This window comes from Cricetulus griseus, chromosome 4 (assembly GCF_003668045.3).
Source record: "Cricetulus griseus strain 17A/GY chromosome 4, alternate assembly CriGri-PICRH-1.0, whole genome shotgun sequence".
In the NCBI taxonomy this organism is placed as follows: domain Eukaryota; kingdom Metazoa; phylum Chordata; class Mammalia; order Rodentia; family Cricetidae; genus Cricetulus; species Cricetulus griseus.
The window spans coordinates 226,579,819-226,603,594 of NC_048597.1; the positions used below are offsets into that span (position 1 = coordinate 226,579,819).

Consider the following 23,776-nt stretch of genomic DNA (forward strand, 5'->3'; position numbering starts at 1 on the left):
TCTGGCCTAAACTTATCCTGCAATGCCCTGGAGTTCAGGAAGCTCGGAAGGGGTTGCCCACTCCATCTGCCAACTAAGACCTCAGAGAACATGCTCATTCCTTATGCTCATTCCCCAGGACACGCTCGGGGCAGACGAGGTCTCCCAGTGGTCCGATGGCCCATGCAGCCACAGTTCACACTTCCTCCTGTTCACAGGAGGTGCCCATCTCAGTCTCCCAGTGGTTTCTGTACCTAGCCCGGCCTGACGTCCTCCCACTATCGGAGTGAGCCTGGAGGCTCTCTGCCAGTCTTCAGTCTAGGGAGTCTGAGTCTCTGTGGCCCACCCTTGGGAGGATTTCAACACAGAGGTGCCTGTTCACCCTGACAGCATGTCCTGCTGTTGCTCCTGGCCCAGGACCCTGCCCGAACAGATCTCTGCTCTGGATTGTCTCCCTCAGGTCTTGCTCTCCTTGACCAAGGTCTAGGCTCAGACTCCTGGCTTCCTTCTGTTCGCCTGCCACACAAAACAGGTGAGCACCCCCACTTCCGCACGGTGATTCTGCCTGGCCCTGTCGCTCCATCCCCTGCACGGCCATGAGCCCCTGCCTCTTGTGCCCACACTCACATCCACAATGAGGAAGTCCAGCCAGCACCAGGCGTTGGTGAAGTACTTCTTGAAGCCATAGGCCACCCACTTGAGCAGCATCTCCAACACAAAGACATAGGTGAACATCTTGTCAGCATACTCCAGCAGAACCTTGATGGTCTGCCGCTCCTCCAGGTAGATGTCCTCGAAGGCCTGTGGGCAAGACCGGAGGGAGGGCACAGAGTCCAGATCACTGCCAAGCAGTTCACTCTGCAGGGGACATCATTGCTCGCAACAGCGGCTTGCTAAGGAGCAGGGAAACTGAGGGCAGACACATGTGAAGTGAGGGGTGTCTCCCTTGAGAGCTGTTATTTCCTCCCCACCAACCGTGAGTGGGCTAGGAGACCTCCCAACTCCAGGTGGGCAGCTGAGCAGTGTACTTCCTCCGCACTAAAGAGCAGTTCTGGGCTAGGGTCACATGCCTGGCTGGGCTGGCTTGGGTACCTCAGGTCTGTTATCCCAGCTACTTGGGAGGTTGAGGCAGGAAGACCATAAAACCTGTCTTAGCTGGAGAGAGACAGAGGGGGAGGGGGCAGGGGGCAGGGGAGAAGAGATACCAAGGCTAGCTGGGGAACTTTGTGAGATCCTGCCTCGAAATAAAAAGTAATAAACTGTAAGTAAATAACTAGGCTGGGTTGTGCCTCTCTGGTCAGCCTTGCCTTGGTGTGTGAAGCTCCAGGCTCGATTCCCATCATGGGGGAAAAAGAAATAGTAAGAGTCTGAATTAAATAAATAGACAAGATATAGAAAACAACTAAATTGAGCTTTCCAAAACTTGCCCATTTTAAGCCAGAGAGGGGGATAGGCACGCAGCTCCCAGCTTTCTGCTGGGCACAGTGTGCAAGACTGCCCTGCTTTTCCTTCCATTTTGTATTTATTCCACTTATCTTGTATATTTATCATTTTCCATGGAAATTTACAATTGACTGCATTCTAGCAACGACTGAGATCCCCCCTTATAATGAGTACACTTAAACAAAAACCCAGAAGCACTTGGCCCAAAGCAGAATTTTCTGTCTTTTTAAAATTCAGACATTCCCCAAAGCCACACAGCACTTATTATTTTTAATTGACTAATAGATTGATTGATTTCTTATTTTCAGACAGGTTCTCACTGGTATAACCCTTTCCAGCCTAGAATTTGCTTTATATACCAGGCTGTCCTTGAGCTCACAGAGATCCACCTGCCTCTGCCTCCCAAGTGCTCAGATTAAATGCGTGCACCACCACACCCAGCCAAAGCAGAACTTTCAGTAAACGACTACAAACCCTGTGGACTTTAACATCCAGGACAATTAGTCTCTCCTCAGAATCTAGGAGTCAAATGTGTAGCCTCAGCCCGGAGTTCTTGCCTGTCCCTAGCACACTAAAGATGACAAAAAGATTTCCCCCTCTTTTCCTCATTCCTGCCTCCACCCAGCATCCCTTCTGAGCCACGGGGACCGTGTCACACTGCCGGGGCTTCCGGCTGCCCTTCCTCCTCTGGCCTTCTGGCTGTTCCTTCTCTAGCTACCTCTGCAGCCAGTGTGCTCTGAGGCTCCCTGTCTAGGCAACAAGTCACCAGGGATGCTGGGGAGCTGCGTCCTTCAGTCACCCCTGGGTCCCTGTCTGACTTCAGGGCCTCTGCTGTGGTCCAGGGATGAGTGCGGTTAGCAGTGCCTGGGGACACACAGCTGAGGCCTCTGTGTGGCTAATTGGGCCTGTGTGGGCAGCACAGCGGCACAATGCAGGCCCTCAGATGGACGTGCAGGCTTCAAAATAAAAGTGGAGAGCTATTCATCTAGTCGTGTCTATGTTTTTATTCTTTCCGAAATAAAATAAATTGTGCTTCTTACGAATCAGACAAGGCCTGGGAATGTAGCTCAGTGAGAAGCATGAATAAGACTCTGGGTTCAAGCACAGAGCCCCAAATAAATACACAAATAAAATAAATCCCCAAAATTCTCAAAATCAGCATTTCCAATTTCATGGGCATACAGGAATGGACACTAACATTCAGATATCATTTGTGTGAATCTGCGAATGTGCACGTGTGTCCACACATGTGCACAAAGTGATTCTGTAGGCTATGTTAAACCTTTGCTTTGGGACTACTTTTTAAAAATTTATGTGTGGGTATGTGCACGTCAGTGAAGTGCCCATTGAGGCCAGAAGATGGCATCAAGATTCCTTGGAGATGGAGTTAGAGTTGGTTGTGACCTGCCAGACATGAGAACTGAACTCAGGTCCTCTGTAAGAGCAGTACAAAGCTGGGTGTGGTGGGTGTCACTGTAGCACTTGGGCTGGCTGAGGCAGGAGGCTCACCATTTCCAAACTAAGTTGGGGCTATGTGGTGAGACCCTGCCTCAAAACCCAGCCAAATGGCCTTCCAAAGATGGCCCAGATGATATGGGTGTTTGACATCCTTGGGACCTGCATGGGAGGAGAGAACCAACTCCTGTAAGTTATCCTCTGTCACTCTCTCTCTCTCTCTCTCTCTCTCTCTCTCTCTCTCTCTCCCTCCCTCCCTTCCTCCCTCCCTCCCTCCATGGAATGCGTGCACACAATCTGGTCTGAATTTTTACTCTTTTAGAGCGAACACATTAGCACCTATCAATCTTTTCAAAGGCTGCACTTTGCAGATGTTCCCCACTTTCATCTACCCGGGGCAACACTGAAGCCAACCATGTATCCATTTGCTGAGGATAAATTTCTAGACTCCTGATGTCAGGACGAAGGTGTGGCTTGGGGACAGTGTGAGCAAGCCCCAGAAGAGATCAATTCACACCCCATCCACAGAGCTCTTGCCTCTAGTTTGCTGTGTGCTCTAAATCTTACCACACTCATCATCACAGCATTTAATACAGTTATATCATTGGTTATAATGTTCACTGGGTACAATCTTTGATATTAAGAAAACCATCAGCAGGGGGCTGGAGAGATGGCTCAATGGTTAAGAGCACTGGCTGTATTTCGAGAGGACCTGGGTTCCAGTCCTAGCACCCACATGGTGGCTCACAAACACCTGTAACTCCAGTTGCAGGGGATCCAACATCTTCTTCCAGCCTCTGTGGCAACACACACACACACACACACACACACACACACACACACACACACACACACACACACACACACAGTACATGCATACATGCAAACAACCAGACATGAAAAGGAGAAATCTTTTTAAAAAGTTCTCACCTATTCTGAAACTAGAAAAGAATCCTCCTCCCCGCTTTTTTAAGTTTTGTGGTTTTTTTTTATATTATAATTTCAAAAATCTAATTTGGTCAAGAGAAAATATACATTTTAATAAATTTTTCTCAGTGGTTTGTCAACCACCCCAACATTTTATTAAAAAATCTGCATAAAATCCACTAATCAGAAGTCAGTCTTCCTATGTGTGACATTTCTCTGTTTGCTTAGATCTACCCCAGACCTTCCTGCTGTTAGTTTGTTTTGTCCCTCTCAGTTCTGGGATGGAACCGAGAGCCTGACCTGTTTCTAGACAAGTGTTCTGTCACTGAGCCATATCCTATGTCCTCCCACTGGGACCTTTTTGTGTGAAATTCTGAAGATAAATTTTACTGATATTTTATCAAATCCATTCAGATCTATTGTTGGAATGTAGTACTGTCTTACTCTTTAATAAAAGTACTGTTTTTAAGCCAGGTGGTGGTGGCGCACACCTTTAATCCCAGCACTCGGGAGGCAGAGGCAGGCGGATCTCTGTGAGTTCCAGACCAGCCTGGTCTACAAGAGCTAGTTCCAGGATAGGCTGCAAAGCCACAGAGAAACCCTGTCTCGAAAAACAAAAAAAAAAAAAAAAAAAAAAAAAGAAAAGTACTGTTTTTACTTATTTGTGGGGTGGGGATATTGCATGCCATAGCATGCATGTGGAGGTCAGAGGACACTGTAGGGAGACAGTTGTCTCCTTCTGCCATGTCTGCCTCGGGAGTGAGGGGGACCCTCAGGCTCCCTTACTGAGCTCTCACCAGCCCTGCAGTAACTGGGAACTAGAGCCTTCTTGCCTGAGACCACAGTACTGCAGCTGTTTCCTTTTTCATGCCTTGCAAGATTCCATACTTATTCATCAACCTCTCTTACATTTCTGCTACTTTTGTTACCAGTTATTTTATATTTTTCAACAACAGGGAAAGAAAAAATAGCAGAGAAGTGTTACAGTTACAGTTTCCATCCATAAGAAACAGTATCAACAGCAAAGGCTCTTTGTATCCGGTTTTTACAGTTGGCCATGTTTTTAACGTACAATTTCAAACTCCTTTCTTCCTCTAATTAAAATACTTGTTTGTGTGATTTGTGTGCATGGGTATGTGTGTGATACATGTCTGTGGAGGTCAGGGGCCGTGTCTGTGGAATGGTTTTTCTCTCTGCCTGTGCTTGGGCTCCAGGAACTGAGTTCAAGTCCTCAGGCTTGCTTGCAAGTGATTCATCAGCGGAACCATCTTTTTTTTTTTTTTTTTTTCTTGCCACATTGAGCAGTGAACTCAGGGCCTCCCACAAGAGCTCAATTACTGAGCTGCAGCCTCGACCCCACCTTCTATTATTATGATTACTTTTTATTTTATGTGTAGGACTGTTGTAGTCTTGTTTCGCCAGTGGAGTTGCGATGGTGGCTGCATCCTAGGGGTGTGGCTTCAGGTGTGTGGATGTGACCCCTTATAAGGAAGAGGGGGGCTGGCTCACTCTCTTGGGTTGTGATCAGAGCACCCTGAAGGGCAGAGGCTGCATCTCCAGGGGCAGGGCGACCACGGCGGTTGTTGGCCGTCATTGTGTGAGTGCTCCCTAATAACTATCTGTGAACCATTTGTCTGGGCTTTGTGGACTCCTTTAAACACTGCTTGCTTGCATGCCTGTCTGCGCATTACATGTATGTCTAGTACCCTCAGAGGGGATGTAGGATCTCCTGGAACTGCGGTTATAGATGGTGGGGAAGCCACCACATAGGAGCCGAGAATAAAGAAAAAGGCCTCCAGAAGGACCAGCAAGTACTCTTAGCCATTGAGCCATCTGTCCAGCTCTATCATGACTATTTTTGTATCTTTAGTGTTTGCGTGCTCGAGATGTGTATGTGTATTAGGGTGTGTGCATGTTTGTGTGTGTGAGTGCAGCATACAGAGGGCAGACAGATAACCCTTCGTAGGGAGACACCATAACCACACCTCCTAAAGGCTGGCTACAGGTATGCACGACCACGCCTGTCAGGGTGTGGTCAAGGTGATGTCAGGGTGACGTGGGAAAGGTTTAAAGGGGTAGGGAACACACATGGTAGCTATAGAATTTTATGCCAATTTGCTATTTATTTTCTAATTCATTAATTTATATTTTTGTTTCATCCATCAGATCCTTTGGTTTGCTCAGGATTGTCTTGCTCTTATGTTTTTATTTTTAAACAATTTTATCGATTGATAACTGTATGGGAGAAGGGGTTGGTGAGTGTGCATGCCCTGGTGTGTATGTGGGTCAGAGGACAACCCTAAAGAGTTGGTTCTCTCCTTCCACCTTTGGGTGGTTTTGGGAGAGGAATTCAGGCTGCCAGGCTTGTGTGGCCAGGACCTTTCCCTCCCTTAATCAACTGGTCACTCAAAAAATCTTGAAAAGAAAACCTTGCTGTTGTGGAATATTAGATTGGGTTAACGATGTGTTGCCTTCTTTTATGTTGCATTTGTGTAACTCTGTAAATCTACGTTAATTTTCCTGTCTAAAACACCTGATTGGTCCAATAAAGAGCAGAATGGCCAATAGCTAGGCAGAGAGACTAAATTGAAGGAGAAAAATAGGAGTGAAAAAAGGAGAAGGTGAGAAGGACACTGGGGGCCAGTCACCCAGGCAGCTATGGAGTAAGAATGAAAGTAAGAGATACAGAAGTAAGAAAAGGAAAAAGCCCAGAGGCAAAAGGTAGACAGGAAAATTTAAGAAACGCTGTCTAGAAACAAGACAAGCTAAAACCAGACATAAGAATAAATAAGAATAAATCTCCATGTATTTATTTTTGGGAGCTCAGTTGTGGGCCCCCAAAAGTCAGGGAGCAAAGAGTTAAAAAAAAAAAGCCAACTACACCTTGCCATTAGAATTCAGTAACAGATTTAAAATACTCAATATATCATAGATATATTCTAAAATATCAGAATGGCATCACGTTAGGAAATCTATTTATGTACACAAAACATAGATTTATTTATTGTTTTTTTTTTTGAGACAGGGTTTCTCTGTGTAGTTTGTAGACCAGGCTGGAACTCACGGAGATTCTCCTGCCTCTGCTTCCTGAGTGCTGGGATTAAAGGAGTGTGCCACCACCACCTGGCACCAAAATGAAGATTTTTTAAAAACACATAATTATCACAATGATTGTGAAAAAACTGATAAAAATAGAAAAGATTCTTAATATATTCTTTTCATTTACTGATAATTGCCCTCTGATTACAGCATTGGCTGCATCCCACATATATTCTCCTCATGTTCTATCCAGGTCTTCCCCCAGTCAGTTGTTTCTCTATGTATGTATATATCCATCTGCCTGCCTGCCTGCCTGCGTATGTATGTATGTATGTATGTATGTATGTATGTATGTATGTATGATCCATCTGGCTGCCTGCTTATCTATGTGTCTATCTACATAGTGTGTGTGTGTGTGTGTGTGTGTGTGTGTGTGTGTGTGTGTGTACGTATGTACGTATGTATCTCTCCATCTCTATCTCTGTGCTGGGGACCACAGCAGAGCTTGCATACTCTAGGTAAATGCATCTGCAGCCTCTAGTTTTGGTATTTACAGCAGCTTCTTCATCTGTAGAATTGTTTTAACAGTGGTGTTCATTTCACAGGGATCCTGTGATAATTAACTGAAATTAGTATTTATAAAATATTTAAAACAGTGCCTGGTACATAGTTCTACTTAAGTGTTAACTTGTTTTTTTTTTTTAACTTTTTAAAGAAGGTCTTTCCCTGTCTTATTCTTCCTACTTGATTTTTTGCAAACTCATCACAGGGAGAATTTAGTACCATTACACTTGGTTGCTTTTTCCCATTTTCCCTCAGTGGCTTTTGGCTTTAGTTTTAAGTGCTATGCAATCCCAAGCAGTAATCATAACAGTTGTGTTTTTAACTTTTAAAAGACTATTGTATTTATTTTTCTGTGTGTTAAGTGTTTCACCTGCATGTATGTCCGTGTGCCACTAACATGCTTGATGCCCACATCTCCTGGGGCTAGAGTTCCCGGCGGTTGTGAGCTGCCACATGGGTGTGGGGAATCAAACCCAGGTCCTCTGGAAGAGCAGCCAGTGCTTTTAACTGCTTAGCCGTCTCTCTAGCTCCAAGAATTGAGTTTTTAAATGCATTTATTCACATACCACATGCATTTTTACAACTAAGACAGTTGATGGTGTATTTTATTTTTAACTACATATGTGTGCGTGTCAGTGTGGGGAGAGTTGTGCATGCGAGGGCAGGTGTGCTCAGAGGCTAGAGGTGTTGGGTCCTCTGGAGCTGTTGTTACAGGCAGTGTACGTGCTCTTAACCTCTGAGCCATCTTTCCAGCCCCAGTAGTTGTACTTTAATTGTAGGTTGGGCCTTTATTGTCTTATTTCAAGCTTTTTACCTTGAATTCAACATTGTTTAATATTAACACATCAACAAAATGGCCATGATTTCTGTTGTCATGTCTGTTAGTGAGAGAGAAAATAATTTGTTCTGAGGGAAGAAGATAATTCCATTGCTATTCAAAATATTTTAATGCAGGTGCTGGAGAGACGGCTCACCATTTGCAAGCATGCACTGCTCTTGTAGAGGACCAGAGTTCGGTTCCCAGCACCACACCGGGCAACTCCCAACCACATGTAACTGCAGGAAGATCTGACACCCCCTTCTGCCTCCATGGACAGCTGCACACATACACAGGCACACAGACATGTACAGAGACACACACAGACATGTGCACCACACCCACCCACACACATTCACACACAATCTTCATTGTCAAGTTGGCTGGATCTAAAGTTACCATAGAAACAGCTCTGGCCACATCTGTTGTGCCTATGTTTCCATATAGGGTTAACTGAGCAGTAATTGTCTCCCTCTGAGGTGAGTGGCATTATTCCCACAGATTGGGGGAAAAGAGAGAAGAAAGAAAAGCCAGATGAGGGCCAAAAGTCACCTCTCTCTGCTTCTTATCAGCCCAGGTGTGGGTAAGCTGCCTTGTGCTCCGGCTGCCATTGCCTTCCCAGCCACAATGAACTGGGCTCTCTTACCCTGTGACTCTAAACCAGACTTTCCTTCTTTAGGGTGCTCTTGGTCAGGTAGTTTGTTATAGCAAAGAGAAAAGCAACTAGTATACATCCCTAATGCAAAAAATAAAATAAAATAAAATCTGGAAGTTTATAAGGGTCTATGTGATATCAAATTCCAAATTTCGTGCATTTCTGGAATCTGTGTTATGCAGACAGTCTCAAATGCCCACACCTCCAGCATTTTGGATACAGGATACTCAACTAGCTTAAGTTTTTGTTTCATGTTAAGTATTTCTGAGTCACTTCATTGTACAAGGATGATATTTTTCAAGATCAGAGTCCCTTTCCTTTTAAAATGTGAATTTTATCCAGTTACATTTATTATTAAAACATGCTTGGCTGTACTACTCTCTGTTTTCTACACTTCCTTGTTGCTTTTTTTTCTTGAAAGATCTGTTTTCTTAATTTCTCACTCTCAGCACTCTGGAAGGGATATAGTTTGCTTTCTGTTAAACAAGTTTATAACTTTAAATAACACTTGCAGACTTCTTTTTTCCCAATATATCATTGACACGGTTTTTTAGCAACAGTGCTTGGCTGTCTACCCTGATTAGATTCACCAGATGCTTGCCAAAACTCCTCCTCACTTATGCCAGCCTGAGATTTTCCTGCACAGCCCAGACTAAATGGCTCTGGCTGCCCTTGTTTGTGGCTGTTTAAAAACAAAACTTGTTAACATATTGTCAAATCATACTTCTCTGAGACCTACGGAGACTTGGCTCAGGTTGCCAATGGTAAAACAGCAGGCGGGATGCAAGTCATGGCTCCAGGCCCATGCTAAAGCAGGGAGGGGCGTGCAGAGTGCTCCCTATTCGGGCTCTCATGCTGCCAACAACACAAGTGCTCTTTCCCCACTCCCTCTGGATCACATACATCCCTGATCACCGGCACCTTCCAGAACCGTCTCCAGGGCTAGCCTGTCTTTTTGTAGAAGGCCCACAGGCCCAGAGCAGTGTGCTTGCAAGCCAGATGGAGAACTTTTGGGGTGTCTCACTGCTCCTCCTTGGCCTTCCTCCACTGTGAGCCTCTGAGCTTACTCCAGGGAGTCCTCCCTAACTGCCCCAGCACCACTTGACCCCTCATCACTCAGAGTCCTCCACCCCATTCTTACTCGGTTCTATCTTGTGTTGATCTTGGGTATCTCAAACCTGCTGAGGTATCTGGCAACAGTGTAAGACCCCGAGGTCAGAAACACAGATTACTTAGAAAAAAAGCACCGAATAAATGGAAGGTCAAGACAGCTGGCCGGGGAACCCAGCTGTCTGGGTTCACACACCAGATCGAAGGTTCTGAACCTTGGAGCTTCTGGTGTTTCCATAGACGCTGACCTACCCACACAATGTGACAAGATGTGAACTACATGGCTCAGCCGGTGGCCCGTGGAAGGCATGGATGGTGAGGAGCCAGTACTGCCTCACCAGTCCTGGCTGTAGTCTAATGGCCTCACGGCATGCCTGAGGCAGAGGGCAGGTGGATGAGTTCCAATGTGGGAGGCTGGGGAGCCAGAGAAAATCATTTCCCTTTCGTGGAACAAGGCAGTGGGCTGGACCCAGGGCCGGTGCCAGCCCTTCTGCTCTGGTCTTCTTATGTGCTGTGGGTGTGTTAGGCTTATGAGCTTGTCTGCTCCAGGGGGTGGGGAGCACGTCTCCAACAGAGGCACCACCCCATTTGACCGGATGTTTTAGTGGGAGACCCCCCCTTCCTCCTCTAGTTCTCCCTGCCCAGCCCTACGTCCCCAGGAGGTACCAGGGCTCCGCTGCTGAGCAGGATCATGAAGATGATGAAAGTCTCAAACCAGCTGTGCTCCACAATGCGGTAACAGGTCTTGCGCAGTCTCCACCAGACCTTCCCTGGGGCTTGCGTTGTATCCACTGTGCAGCAGGGACAGCGTCGGACACAGCCTTTGGGGGAGGGGCGACAGGGCCTGTGAACACTTGGGTCGATGGCAGAAGGCTGGCTGAGGGAGTGACTGAGAGAAAGGTTGTAATGGTGGGGTGCATGGCGTGAGGGACCACAGTGAGGGAGGACTACGGGTGCTCCCTACAGAGCCACACACTCAGCAAACGCTCTGTGAAGAGGCTGGCTGGCCTGGGCTGTTGTAGGGCTGGGGATGGAGTGGGTGCCAGCCTGCTCCCCTCAGGAGATGGATTCTGGAAACACTTATCTCCCATGATCCACCTCACCTTTGCAGCGTCTGAGCCCTGGGAGTGGTGGGGCCCTAACGCTAACAGTAGCACGTGACAGGAAACCCACAGCTGCTCCAGATGCTCCCGTTCACAAGCTCAGATGCCAGTCACCAACTTGGCCATCTACCACACCCACATGGGTAGACGGGGAAAGACTCCTAGGTGCCGGGCGAGGTGGACCTGGGTTAGACCGGCACACCGAAAACATGGTGCTACCTGTCGTCCCTTAGTTTTGCTGCTCAGGCCTACACCACGGGCAGGCCCACCATGACCCCACACTGCAGACGAATGGTAAAGGAAGGCAGATGCCAGCTCAGGGTGAGTCATGGCGCGCACATGCAAGTCCCCTCTGGGTGTGGCTGAGGCTAAGGGCCCCAAGGTACCTTCAGTGAAGCAGTCTTCTGGGTCCTTGACGTCCTCACCCAGGTCTGGGATTTGCTCCAGGAGGTCGGCGGTGTTGGTCACATCAGCAGTGCTCCCCTCTGAGTAACTGTCCTCAGGGGCCTGTGGGGGAGGGGGAAAGGGAGGGGGAGGGGGTGGGGTGACCGCTGGCCAGCATGAGCCTCAGTTCCAGCCTAGCATCTGGGGGGGGGGCCTAGGGTGAGTCCAGATGGCCCCCTCTTTGCACACCCTGGGAATCTGAGGTGGCAGTGGGCGGACGCCTGCCACAGAGCCACTCAGTGAGGGCAGAGTGAGGACCTGGCTTCAGGACACATGGGACTCCTGAGTTTAGGGCTGGGTTGTGGGCCGGTGAGGAGCTTCAGGAGAATCAAGGAGGAGAAACGCCATCTAGCTTGGACAAGGCAAACACAGTAGGGGAGACAACGGGACGACCACTGGTGCACAGACACACATCCTGAACAGAATCAAAACCAAGACACGGGCACACGGCAGCAGGTCAGACATGCAGAGAACAGGTCAACAACAGCCCATATTCCCCGCCCAGCTCGGAGGGGTGTTGGGGTGGGGGCAGAGCACCAGGTGAGGCTGAGAAAATGCTGGAATCTTCCCTTCTTGGCCCTAGACCTTGATAAGTGGCTTGGTTCCTAGGGGGGCTCTAGGTGGGTAGTTCTCTACCTGTGGGTCGTGACCCCTTTGGAGTTGAACCTCCCTTTCACGGGGGTCACCTGAGGCCATCAGAAAACATGGATATTTACATGTGGTTCATGACAGCAGCAAGACTACAGTTACGAAGTAGCAACAAACGTAATAATAATTTTAAAATAATGAACACAATGATGGTCGGAGGCCACCACAGCATGAGGAACAGGGTGGCAGTGTGAGGAAGGTTGAGAGCCACTGTTATCCGACAGCCTGTGATGTCTGTGCCACTGTGGCTGTAGCTGATGCCGGGATCTGCGGGTAGGTAGATGACCCTGTCTGACCACTGTGAGTCCCGTGGCATAGCTGGCCCCCACAAAACCGTCTAGCTGGTGACTAGCCAGCCCGGGTGGTTACCACAGGCCTTACGGAGGGACAGCATAGGGGTCAGACTCAATGCTCTCAGTTTCCCACTGACCCCTGCTGAACTGTTCCAGAGAGCCTACCTTGGCCTTGGTCTAGCTTCTCCCTTCTCCTCTCCTGGCCTTTCCGGGGAGCACTGTCCCCATGAGTCATTTACACAGAGTACTCGTCCCTCCCTGTTTCTGGGGAACAGAACTTTAAGACGGAAGACTCAGAAGGCCTTCCGTGGAGAAAGGAATGCCCCATCTGCTTCTGTCCAGTCTCACTCCTACCTCAGCTGGCTGCCTAAGGCCCGCCTAGGCTCGGGCTCCTGACTGGATGCTGGAATCTGGCTGTGTGGCTACCGCTGGACGAGTCACTGTGCCCATATCTGTTTTTTTTTTTTTTTTCTTCTTCTTCTGAGGTTTGTGGCAGAAAAGGTCTAAGTCTCAGGGGAGGGGAGAGTGTGCTGGTTGGAGTAGTCAGAGGGTTGGGGCTCTGTCTTGTGTCCCCATGCTCTTGAGGTTACACTAGGCAGGGCCTTACGGACACACAGCTGTCAGTCAAGAGAGCGAGTTCTCAGGAGGGAACTCCTCCCTCTTCTCTTTCTGAGAAGGGTCTCATGCAGCTCAGGGGGCCTCTCATGCACAGCTGTTGTTGACTGCGACCTTCTTATCCTCCTGCCTCCAGTTGTGGTCACCACACCCTGTTTGTGCAGTGCTGAGGGTCAAACCCAGGGCTTTGCAAGTGTTAGGTGAGCATTCTCCCAATCCAGCTACATCCCAGTCTGGAAAAAGTCCTTCCCCTGGGGACACCCTGGCATTTCTCTCTTCCTCTTCTAGGACCCTACATGTCAGAAGGGAAGAAGTCACAAAGCTCCGTGTCCTCTCACACTCCCTCCTGAGGCTTTACGCTCTGAATCGTCCCACTCCACCTGATGTCAAGTGTTAGATCATCCAGGGAGGGGACTGTGACCTGCAGTCAGGACACAGTCAGTGTCCTAGGGCTTTTCTTACAGGACCAAAGTTACAATCACTGGGCTTCAGAGTGAGGTCAGATGCAGGAAAATAAATGGCACCCACTACTCTCTGAACACATGAATTCCCTTCTACATGCTTGAAGCAAGTGACGCTGAGTAGTGTGGCTGGCCATGATACAGGCCCCTGGGCGTGGGGGGCTTAAAACCCAGATGTGCAGAGGGTCCAGGCAGGTCACACATTCAATCAGGAGGGTGGTATTACAGCAAACCCGAGGCTGGGAAATGGCTACCACCTGTCTACAGCATGGTAACACCACTCTCAAGTTTTCAAGTTAAACAAGATATGTAAATTTTATTTATTTTTTAAACAGAAAAGCTCCCAAATGTGTTGTGGAATATCAGCTTAAAATGTATAACATTCACTTAGGCTGTGGGACGTTTGTTTAATGATGCAAAGATGTGCTGCGTTCTTTTATGTTGCCTTTGTTTAATTCTGTAAAGCTGTGTTACTTTGCCTGTCTAAAACACATAATTGGTCTAATAAAGAGCTGAGTGGCCAATAGCCAGGCAGGAGAGGGACAGGTGGGGCTGCCAGGCAGAGAGGATACATAGGCGGAGAAATCTAGGGAAGGGAGCAAGGAGGGAGAAGAGGAGAGGAGGACGCCAGGGGCCAGCCACCCAGCCACCCAGCCACCCAGCCCCAATCACACAGCCAGCCACGGAGTAAGAAGAAAAGAAAGATACAGAGCATAAAGAAAGTTAAAAAGCCCAGAGGCAAAATGTAGTTAAAGAGAAACAGGATGATATTTTTTTAAGTTAGAAAAGCTGGCTAGAAACAAGCCAAGCTAAGGTCAGGCACTCATAAGTAATAATCAGTCTCTGTGTATTTATTTGGAAGCTGGGTGGCGGGCCCCCAAGAGTGAAAAAATCCCCGCAACAACACAAATGGGTGGTAGTTAATTCAGAGAAGCATTTTTTTGTGTGTGACAAGAGTAAATCCTGATGACAGCCTCCCCCAACCCCTTAACTTTTGCAGGAAAGAGGCAGCAGGTGACCAATATAGCCAGGACTGTTCAGAGAGATCGACTAAGTCTTCTTTGGATTGGGGAGTCACAGGACAAACGCTTGCCAAATGGTACAAGGACACAAGAACAGAGCGTGAGGGGACGGCAAACACACGGAATGAAGGGCTTAGTCCTGCCTCAGAGTCCTGAGCTGGTTGGGCTCACAGTTTACTTGTGGCCTTGGGGTGGGTACCATCTCTCTCTGTCAGGACACTGGTTTCCCTCCCTCCTCTGCAGTGGGTCTCCATGTTGTCCGTGGCACTGGTTGTGGTTCCCCTTAGCAAATGCTGGGCTTGTGCTGTGGCCTCTCACAGCCCAGCTCTGGCCCCAGCAGCAGACAACACCCACTGTTACCTCACTGCACCCCGGGGCCCGGGGATCCGCTTTCCGCTCTTGCTGCCAGTCTGCCTGAGACGTACTGGCCTCAGCTTCAGAGGATGCCGTCTCTGACACCTGGCTCCAGGCCCTGGGCTCCCCAGAGGGCTTTTGGCCACCAGACACAACCTGGGATTCCTGCTGAAAAGACCCCATGAGCAGAGTCTAAACACCCAGGTAGAGGTCTCCAGGGCCCTGGCTTTGTGGGTTTCAGCCTCTGCCCACTGCTTCCTGGCATCTTCATGGGCCTCCATCTACTAAAGACCCCTTCATCAGCTGACTTGGGTCAGTGAGTGAGAGGCTCCTGGTAAGTGTGGGGCAAGGACTGGTAGTCAAAGCTCAGCATACACCTCTCCTCTTCAGACTCCCTGAATGGGTATAGTTGGCCCACGATGCCCTGTGAGTGCAATCACCTCTACTTAGAGGGGCGTGCTGACTTCCCCATTGCCTAAATTCCCATTTTTTGCTTTTGACTAGCATTTCAGCCTTCTTGGGTCCCCAACTTTGTCCCAAAGTCAGCAGGAAGTAGCATGGGAAAGAATACGTCACCCATTTTCCCTGGTTGAAATGCTTAGTCAGAAGGAACTCCCTTGCATGGGGATGCCAATATCTCTCACTCCCTGATGGGGACGCTGGAGAGACAGCAATTCCATGATTGGAATTTCCAAAAAAAAAAAAAATGAGGGAATGAAGGGACCAGTTCCCCATTTCCCCAAGCACCTGTTACGCGTGCTTGCCACGACCTTGCCTTGGTCACTAGGAGGTTAGGTGCCTGCCTTGTGGCAAGGAATCAATCAGAAGTTAGCTGGTGACGCTATGCTTTACGGCTCTTGGTGTGCTTTACGGACAAGTGCACAGCAATGACGTGCAGAGCATAGCAACCATCCTGGGAGGGCCTATGGGCCATAACAACCAGTTGACCAATCAACACAGGGCAAGCCCTCCAAGCCTGGAGGCACACCAATCCTGAGCCTGTGCGTACCCCTAGACACTCCCCTTACGCTGCCCTACAAGATTTCTATGCAGACTCTTCGAGCTGTCTTTTCTAGCCATCCGCCATGGCAGGTGGATGAAAGACCTGAGCTAACATGGGGTTAGCTCGTTAAACAAATTATAATAAAGCCTTGTGCTGTTTGCATAAAAAAAAAGGGCGTGCTAATTCTCAAGTCCCCTAAGACAACACTTCGGGTTGCTTGCCCTGATTTCCACAAGTCACATATAGACATGTGTGCAAGCACTCACACGTACACACACACACACACACACACACACACACACACACACACACTCACACACACACTTGTGCTGGTCCCAGAGCAAAGGGAAAGGAAGGAGCTGCTAGAATTCTGCTCTTGTCTCCTGTGCAGGAGACACTGGAAGCTGTGGTCCCAGGATCTCCCATCCTCCCGCACTATGGTTGCAGCCCTACAATTTGGCTAAAATGGTCAAGGACGGACTCTGAGGCCATCTGAGGCAGGAGGAGGTAGAACCACACCTTGTTTTCTTGGGCCAGGCCCACCTAGTGCCTGCTGAGGAGTTAGCCACCAACATGGAAGGGTACCTCTGGGTATGCTTGACCTAGGGACCTAAGGCGCAGCCAGAGAGCCCAGCTCAGGTCAAGGGAAACCTGAGGGGCAGACGCTCTGTTTTAGCCAGACTCTGGTCCCAAGTGTTAAAAATAACAGGTTAGGAGATAAGATAGTGCCGTGCCTGACACCCTCCATTTCAGGGATACTTATTTTTAAATCTCAGAATTAGCCTCAGGCATGGGAGGAAGGGAAGGGACAGTTGTGAGGTCACCCAGCCATAACCCTCTCTCACCCAGACATTTGTCCCTGATGCTCCTGGTGCCACACAACAGTTAGAGTTGGGGGTGGGGGAGACAGAGGCAGCCACGAAGAACGCCTGTCCATGCTTCGCTTTCCCTGCCTGTACCATTAACCAGGGGTGAGTGCTAACAGGATGGATGGACAACAGCTGGACTTGGCGCCTTTCTGAGAGACCAGATGTTGCGGGGTTGGCCTGTCTTCTCTCCACCGTGCCACTGCTGATGTAGTCTGGTTGAGGCTAGATAGAGGCTGTGCTCTGGACCCTGTCCAAGCAAGTGGCTTCCCTGTCAGGACAATGGCGTACCTGTTTGCTGGATTCTTCCTCGGTGCCAAGGCTGTCCTCTCCATCCTCCTCCTCCTGGTCGTCAGTGTCTGACTCAGCCACGGCGATGGGCACACACACGGGCTCCGTATCCCCGGGGGTGCCCTGGCCGGGCCGCTCGTCCTCCTCAAATCGTGTTTCCTTGCGGGCTGGGGGCACTTTCTCCACCTCTGGGGGTGGTGGGGACCTGGGGGTGGTGATACAGCTGGGCAGCTGGCTGTGGGTGGCGAGAGCCACAGGCTTTTTAGGTTGCCTCCGCAGGAGCCCACAGCAGAAGTCCCAGGTGGTCCTCTTGACGAAGCGCAGGCCCCGCTGGATGCGGGCCAGGGCCAGCTGGAGGTTGTTCATCTCTCCATCCTCATCAGGGGCCGTGAGGTTGTCTGCACTGAAGGAGCTGAGCAGCAAGGCCAGGAAGAGGTTCAGGACCTGTCGAGCAAGGCAACTGGTCAAGTTCACCCAGGCACTGCTAGACCACGGAGGGGAACCTGAAGCCTGAGACGCTAAGACCCCGAATACTCCTGATGAGAAACCAGCACAGATCCTGGGCTCCCCCTACCCCTCTTCTCCTCTTGCATATGGAAGCTTCATCTACAAAACAGAAATGAATTCAAAATCTTTCCGCAAAAGGCTCAGACAACCAGAGTTGTCAGATCCAGGTCCCTTGTATTTAGCCAAGGGTCAAGGAGAGAGCCACAGATGGGGACAGTGAGGGGCTTGCAGGGGGTCATGCAAAGAGACCAGAAAGAGCCCTAACCAGGCACTAGTAGCCTCGACAAGGGCCTCCCTCTCCCTCCCTCTTCCCCTCTGGCCTTTGCATTAATGGATGGAGCACAGTGGGCAGTGGGGGCCCAGGGATCCCTCCTGGAAGTTGGGGAGTCAGAGACAAGGCAGAGGGCCCCCAAAGAAACTACTCCCATCCCTGAGGGCTTTGGAAGGGCTGCTGAGTCTGAGGGTAAAAGGGAAGCCATTAGCTTTGTCTCCCCACAGAGTGGGCTACCTGCTCGGCATGTGTGGCTGGTGACAGAGCATTCTGCCTGTGACTTAGCACCTTTCCATGTGTGGGTAGCAGAGAGGGGATGACAGCAGGGAAGGAGACAAAGAAGGCAGGAGCACTCAGATGTCTCAGACCGACTGTGTGGTGTGTGACACGCCCCCCGATGGGTGTCGTGGGATGAGGTGTACTGCCTAGCCCCACAGAGGGAAAATGAGGATGGCAGAGGGCCTGGAACATTCCCTGGCCCTTCCTTTCTGTCCCCAGGAAGGAGTTCAGCTGAAGTGGCCCTTGTAGCAGGGTGGCCAGAGGCATCTCTGAGCCTTGCTCCTACTTCTCTCAAACTCCCCAGGGATACACCTGGCCACAGGGACTCTGCATCTGCCAGAAAACTGGGGTGAGCATTCAGACAAAGGTGGTGGTGAAGGTGAGGTCTGGGCCTCTGTGAGAAGCCACTGCTTAAAAAAGCAGCATATAATTCCCATGGCCAGCAACAGCTAGAGGTGCTCCTGTGCCAACTCTATAGAGAAGTGACCACTTCTGACACCTGGCTGCCTTTTCCATGCCCTCACTAGGGATGAGGGATTCAGTATTAATCAAAACTGCTGTCAAGGCTGACCTCAAGCCTGGCCCCTGGGTCCTCCCTGTGGCCTGCATCCCTTACCCATGCCTGGTCCCACAAACCCTGACTCCCTAAGAGTCCTGGGTTCAAGCTCCAGGCAAGGCAGGAGGCTTGTCCACCCACTCAGGACCTGAGGGCCTCCCGTCTCCAGCTTCCGAAATTTGTTCTTCCAGGGCTTCCCCGTCAATCATGGGTGGCCCCAGCCTTGCCTGATCACTCCCCATTTCAGCAGCAAGCTTGCTTCCACCCACGCGGCTGGCCCCAGCAGCGGCCCAGTTCCTGAGGCGGCAGTGGCAGCGTGGGCTGGCAGTAGCTTCCCTCCTCCAGAGCCTCTAATCTTCCTGTCCCCAGGCAGATCCGCTCAGAAATGGCAGGGCTCTGGTGAGGGGAGGCTCAGCCAGGCATCAAGGCCGAGGGCTGACATCAGCTGAGTGCTGGGTACATTTGTTTCCCTTTTGGAGCAGAGTCTGGCGGTCTCTGGAGCCAGGTAGGGACTAGGTGAGGCTCCACCCCAAGGGGAGGCTGCTTCGAGGGGACCGAGAGGGGGGCTGCTGACACTGTGCAGGATGCTCTGACCCCCGTTGGGGCTCCAAGCTTCAGTCTGGGGACTGAGGAGTGGACAATCTGTTGGGTTCTAGCCTGGCTTGGCCATGAATAGTGAAACAGGCAGGTTTGGGGAGTGGCTCTGCAATCCATAGTTTTCATCCCACGGCAGGCTGGGAAGTGGATCTAAACCTATGTGCTGGCTTGACACTCTGAGCCCATGAGGGGCAAGGTATTATTCACAGCGGGGCCTGACCATGCAAGTGTTGGCCCTGTGTTGGTCACCTATGTCTAACAAGGCAGTTCCTGTCCTGAGCCACTTTAACTGTGTCCCTTCTGGGCGGGAAACCTTCCTTAATTTCCCTATTTGGGGGGGGGATGTCACTCATGGCCTCTCACTGATCAGTTATTTCTGTCGGGGGGTTATTTCTCCACATCTCTCAAGTCCATGAGCGCCACCATGTATCTGGGCTAGGCCATGCTTCCTCTGCATACCCACCAACAACCGGCATAATGTTTGGTATGTAAGAAATGCTTAGCGAGTCTCTGTTACTCTGAGCACAAAACCAGGTAGTAATTCACTGGTAACGGGGGACAGGTCAATAAAGGAATGAATTGAAAACTAAGCAAGTCATGAACACACATGAGGATGAGTGCAGACGGATGAATGAATGAGCCAAATGCAGAGAAGCGGGGGGTGGGGAGGGGGACGATGGCTCCTCAAAAGGCTTGTTGGACGGACACATTAGATGGATATGGGAATGGAGAATGTGGGGTGCGGGGGTAGGTTGATGGGTGGAAGAATGAGCGGAGGGTAAAGAGGAGAGCAGAGAGATGAGTGAGGGGTGAATGGGTGGGCAGGCACAGGAACAGGCACGAGTGTGAGTGTGTGTGTGTGTGAGTGAGTGTGTGTGAGAGTGTGTGAGAGTGTGTGAGTGTGTGTGAGAGTGTGTGTGAGTGTGGTGTGTATGAGTGTGTATGAGTGTGTGTGTGTGAGTGTGTGAGAGTGTGAGTGTGTGACTGTGTGTGTGAGAGTGTGAATGTGTGTGAGTGTGTGTGTGAGTGTATGTATGTGAGTGTATGTGTGTGAGTGTGTGACTGTGTGTGTGAGAGTGTGAATGTGTGTGTGTGTGTGAGTGTGAGTGTATGTATGTGAGTGTATGTGTGTGTGTGTGAGTGTGAATGTGTGTGAGTGTGAATGTGTGTGTGAGTGTGTGAGAGTGAGTGTGAGTGAGTGTGTGAGTGTGAATGTGTGTGAGTGTGTGAGTGTGTGAGAGTGTGAGTGTATGTGTGTGAGTGTGAGTGTGTGAGTGTGTGTGGTGTGAATGGGAAGGTAGTAGACAGATGAGTGAATGGATGTAGGGATGAGCGGATGAGAAGATGAGACTAACGAATGAGTGAGTGAACAAACGGAGGGGAGGGCTGGTAACTAAGTGGACAGACTGGTGAACAGGTGGGTGGCGAGTGGACGGCCAGCATATTGATGAGTAGATAGAGGAGAGAGCCAACGGGTGAATGAATAGGAGTGCTTACGATAACCGCAGGGGTGGATGGGTATGCGTGTGCACAGGCCCATGCGTAGGTAGGAGAGTCCAAAGGGAAAGACGGGAAAACGAGCACACGAGCGAGTGAATTCATGGGAAGGAAGATGGTTTGACAGACAGCTCGGTGGCTGGCTAGAGAGAGGCAAACGGAGGTGTCTGGGTGCACGGGTGGGCGGGTCAGGGTGCATTACGAGGCCCCGGCTGACTCACCACGAGGTTGCCAATGACCATGACGAGCAGGAAGACCAGCAAACACAGGGACTGCCCAGACACCTCCATGCAGTCCCACATGGTCTCGATCCACTCTCCACAGAGGATGCGGAAGATGATGAGGAAGGCATGGAAGAAATCCATCATATGCCAGCGAGGCAGCCGGCCGCAGTCGCTGACGCGGTGCCTCAGCTCCGAGTAGTTCCTGCCAAAGAGCTGCATGCCCACCACCGCGAAGATGAAGACGATGATGGCCAGGACCAGTGTCAGGTTGCCCAGGGCCCCCACTGAGTTCCCAATGATCTTGATGAGCGTGTTCAGGGTGGGCCAGGACTTGGCCAGCTTGAAGACTCGCAGCTAAGGAAGTGGGAGAGGAGGCGCCTTTGTGACCAGTCTGGGTCAAGGGCTCTGTTATGTCCCCAGCTCCTGCCTGAAAGCCCTGGGGACTTCTTCCTACAGCACACACCGACTAGTTTCTCTTAGAGAGTCACTGCTGATATGTGCCACAGTCTTTGGAAAGCCTCTTGGGCCCCAGTCTGTCTCTTGGCCTGAGCCCTTGTCTGCCGCCACGGTAATGCCCTACTTTCCCCACACCTCGTTTCTAGGGGCTGCCTAGTGGATTGTCCCAGCCTGGGGTGCCCTTCCTCTATTGGACCCAGATAGCCCAGGCCATCTCAAGCCATCCGACTTGCCCAATCTCTGCCATCTTTCTTTCCTTTCAGTTACCACGGAGAAAGATGGGGGGCACTCCTATTTATTGGGCACCCACTGTGTCCCAGGTCTGTGCTTAGGAGGGATTGACTTATCTGAATTTCTGATAATCACACAAGGTTGGCATGGTTACCATGGTTCTTAAAGGTGAAGTGACTTCTGTAAGTTCCTTGGCTTACAGGAATGGAGTCGGAATCAGAACCTAATAGACGGGACTTTCTTGCTGCTCCTGTATCTCCCACCGGAGCTGCACGTTCCTCCTCCAGAAAGCCTTCCCTGGCCACTTCACCAGCCCCAGAAGGACGTCAGTTACCCTAAACTCCCAATGTGGTCCACACACAGAAGATTCAGGGACATCTGAAACCCCCCGGGTCTGCCTCTGCAGTTTAGCAAGATCCAAAGTAATTTAAGCACTTCTCAGTTTTGTTGTTGTTGTTGTTGTTTCTTTTTTAATGCCATTTTGGTAGTCAAGGCCCTGAGTGAGCCACCCACAGACCTGGCCATGCCTATTAACTTGCCATATGACCCTACTCGTGGGTCCTGTTAGGGCTCAAAGAGATTCATGGAAAGCTGCATGACTGTCAGTTGTTCCCCTGAGGAATGGCTCCTATGTTCCCTAACTCTGCCTGACACCCCTGCCCTGGGCCAGACACCCAGCAGGCACCTGACAAATGTCTTGCCATTGCAGTCAGAGCAGGACAGAGAGTGTTCGGACAGCGGCTGTGGAGAGGGTATTCCCAGCCCCCCTCCACCCCTCCTCCCTTCCACACAGCAGTGGGTCCAGGCAAGTACCAGGCGGAAGGAACGCAGCACAGACAGGTTGCCCATGCGGGACAGGCCCAACTCCATGAGGCTGAGGATGACGATAATGCTGTCGAAGATGTTCCAGCCCTGCTGGAAGTAGTAGTAGGGGTCAAGGGCGATGATTTTGAAGGTCATCTCTGCAGTGAAAATCCCTGTGAAGACCTGAAGAGAGCGGGAGTCAGTGTCCTTAGTGTGGGCCAGCAAGCACCCCGCTTCCTGACTCTTGTCCTGCCAGAGTCTTCTCCCCAGGCCTCTGGGCTACCCGCCAGGCTCATCAGCTCAGAAACAGCCCGCATTCATCATGGGCTCTGTAGACATGACATCTAACGGCCACCTGCAGGGGAAGCTGGGCCAGCTACAGCATCCTCACGAGGCTCCAGGAGCTCAGGCCCTTTGCATCTGCCTTTCGTCATATTTCCTGTGCTCTTTCTCCTCACCTGCAAGCCAACTGCCTCCCTGTAGTAGCAAGCAGCTGCTGCTGCTGCTTTAGAACACTTGTAGGATTTTGTTTTTAGTGTATGTGTGTGTGTGTGTGTGTGTGTGTTATACACACATGTGGAGGCCAGAGAAGGACATCAGGTACCCTAATCTATCACCCTCACTCCCTTGAGACAGGGTCTCTCACTGAACCTAGAGCTAGGTTGGCTCTTAACAAGTCTCAGCCACCCCGGTCTCTGCCACCCACATCAATGGGTGTGTATGGTCACACCTGGCTTAAAAAAATTATTTTTCAGACAAGATCCTCACTATGTAGCCGTGGTGGCCCAGAACTCTATGTGGGCTGGCCTTGTGCTCGTAGAGATATGCCTGCCTCTGCCTCTGGAGTGCTAGGATTAAAGACGTGCACTGCTTTGCCAGGCTATGCCTGGATTTCCATCCTAGGGATTTGAACTCAAATCCTTATGAATGCATAGCAAGCGCTCTTACCCACAGTGCCATCTCCCCAACCCATGCATACTAAAAAAAAAACTCATCCAAAAACATGACCAACGGCCTGAAGCCCATATGTGGCTGAGGTCCAACACTAAAGTAAACTTCAAACTTTTGAGCTTGCTGGGCATTGGTGGCACGCACCTTTAGTCCCCACACTCGGGAGGCAGAGGATCTCTGTGAGTTCGAGGCCAGTCTGGTCTACAGAGCAAATGCCAGGACAGGCTCCAAAGTAATACAGAGACACCCTGTCTCGAAAAACAAACAAACAAACAAAAAACCAAAAAAAAACCAAAAACCAAAACAAACAGAAA

The 23,776-nt window shown here is 50.3% G+C and overlaps 1 protein-coding gene across 10 annotated transcripts in view; it reads right to left on the bottom strand.

Moving 5' to 3' along the window:
- Scn5a (sodium voltage-gated channel alpha subunit 5) overlaps positions 1-23,776 on the bottom strand; it is a 75,879-nt gene that overhangs the window by 12,748 nt on the left and 39,355 nt on the right. For 4 of the 10 annotated variants that reach the window (XM_035444057.1, XM_035444060.1, XM_035444061.1 and 1 more), the window contains exons 14-20: positions 22,521-22,694; positions 21,018-21,374; positions 17,090-17,533; positions 14,936-15,094; positions 11,479-11,599; positions 10,656-10,810; positions 607-780 (exon numbers count right to left, since the gene is read on the bottom strand). In XM_035444057.1, the coding sequence (XP_035299948.1) occupies positions 607-780; positions 10,656-10,810; positions 11,479-11,599; positions 14,936-15,094; positions 17,090-17,533; positions 21,018-21,374; positions 22,521-22,694 (1,584 nt within the window). Of the gene's footprint in view, positions 1-606; positions 781-10,655; positions 10,811-11,478; positions 11,600-14,935; positions 15,098-17,089; positions 17,534-21,017; positions 21,375-22,520; positions 22,695-23,776 lie in introns of all 10 variants that reach the window. The other 6 variants (XM_035444055.1, XM_035444054.1, XM_035444059.1 and 3 more) reach the window with 2 other exon arrangements.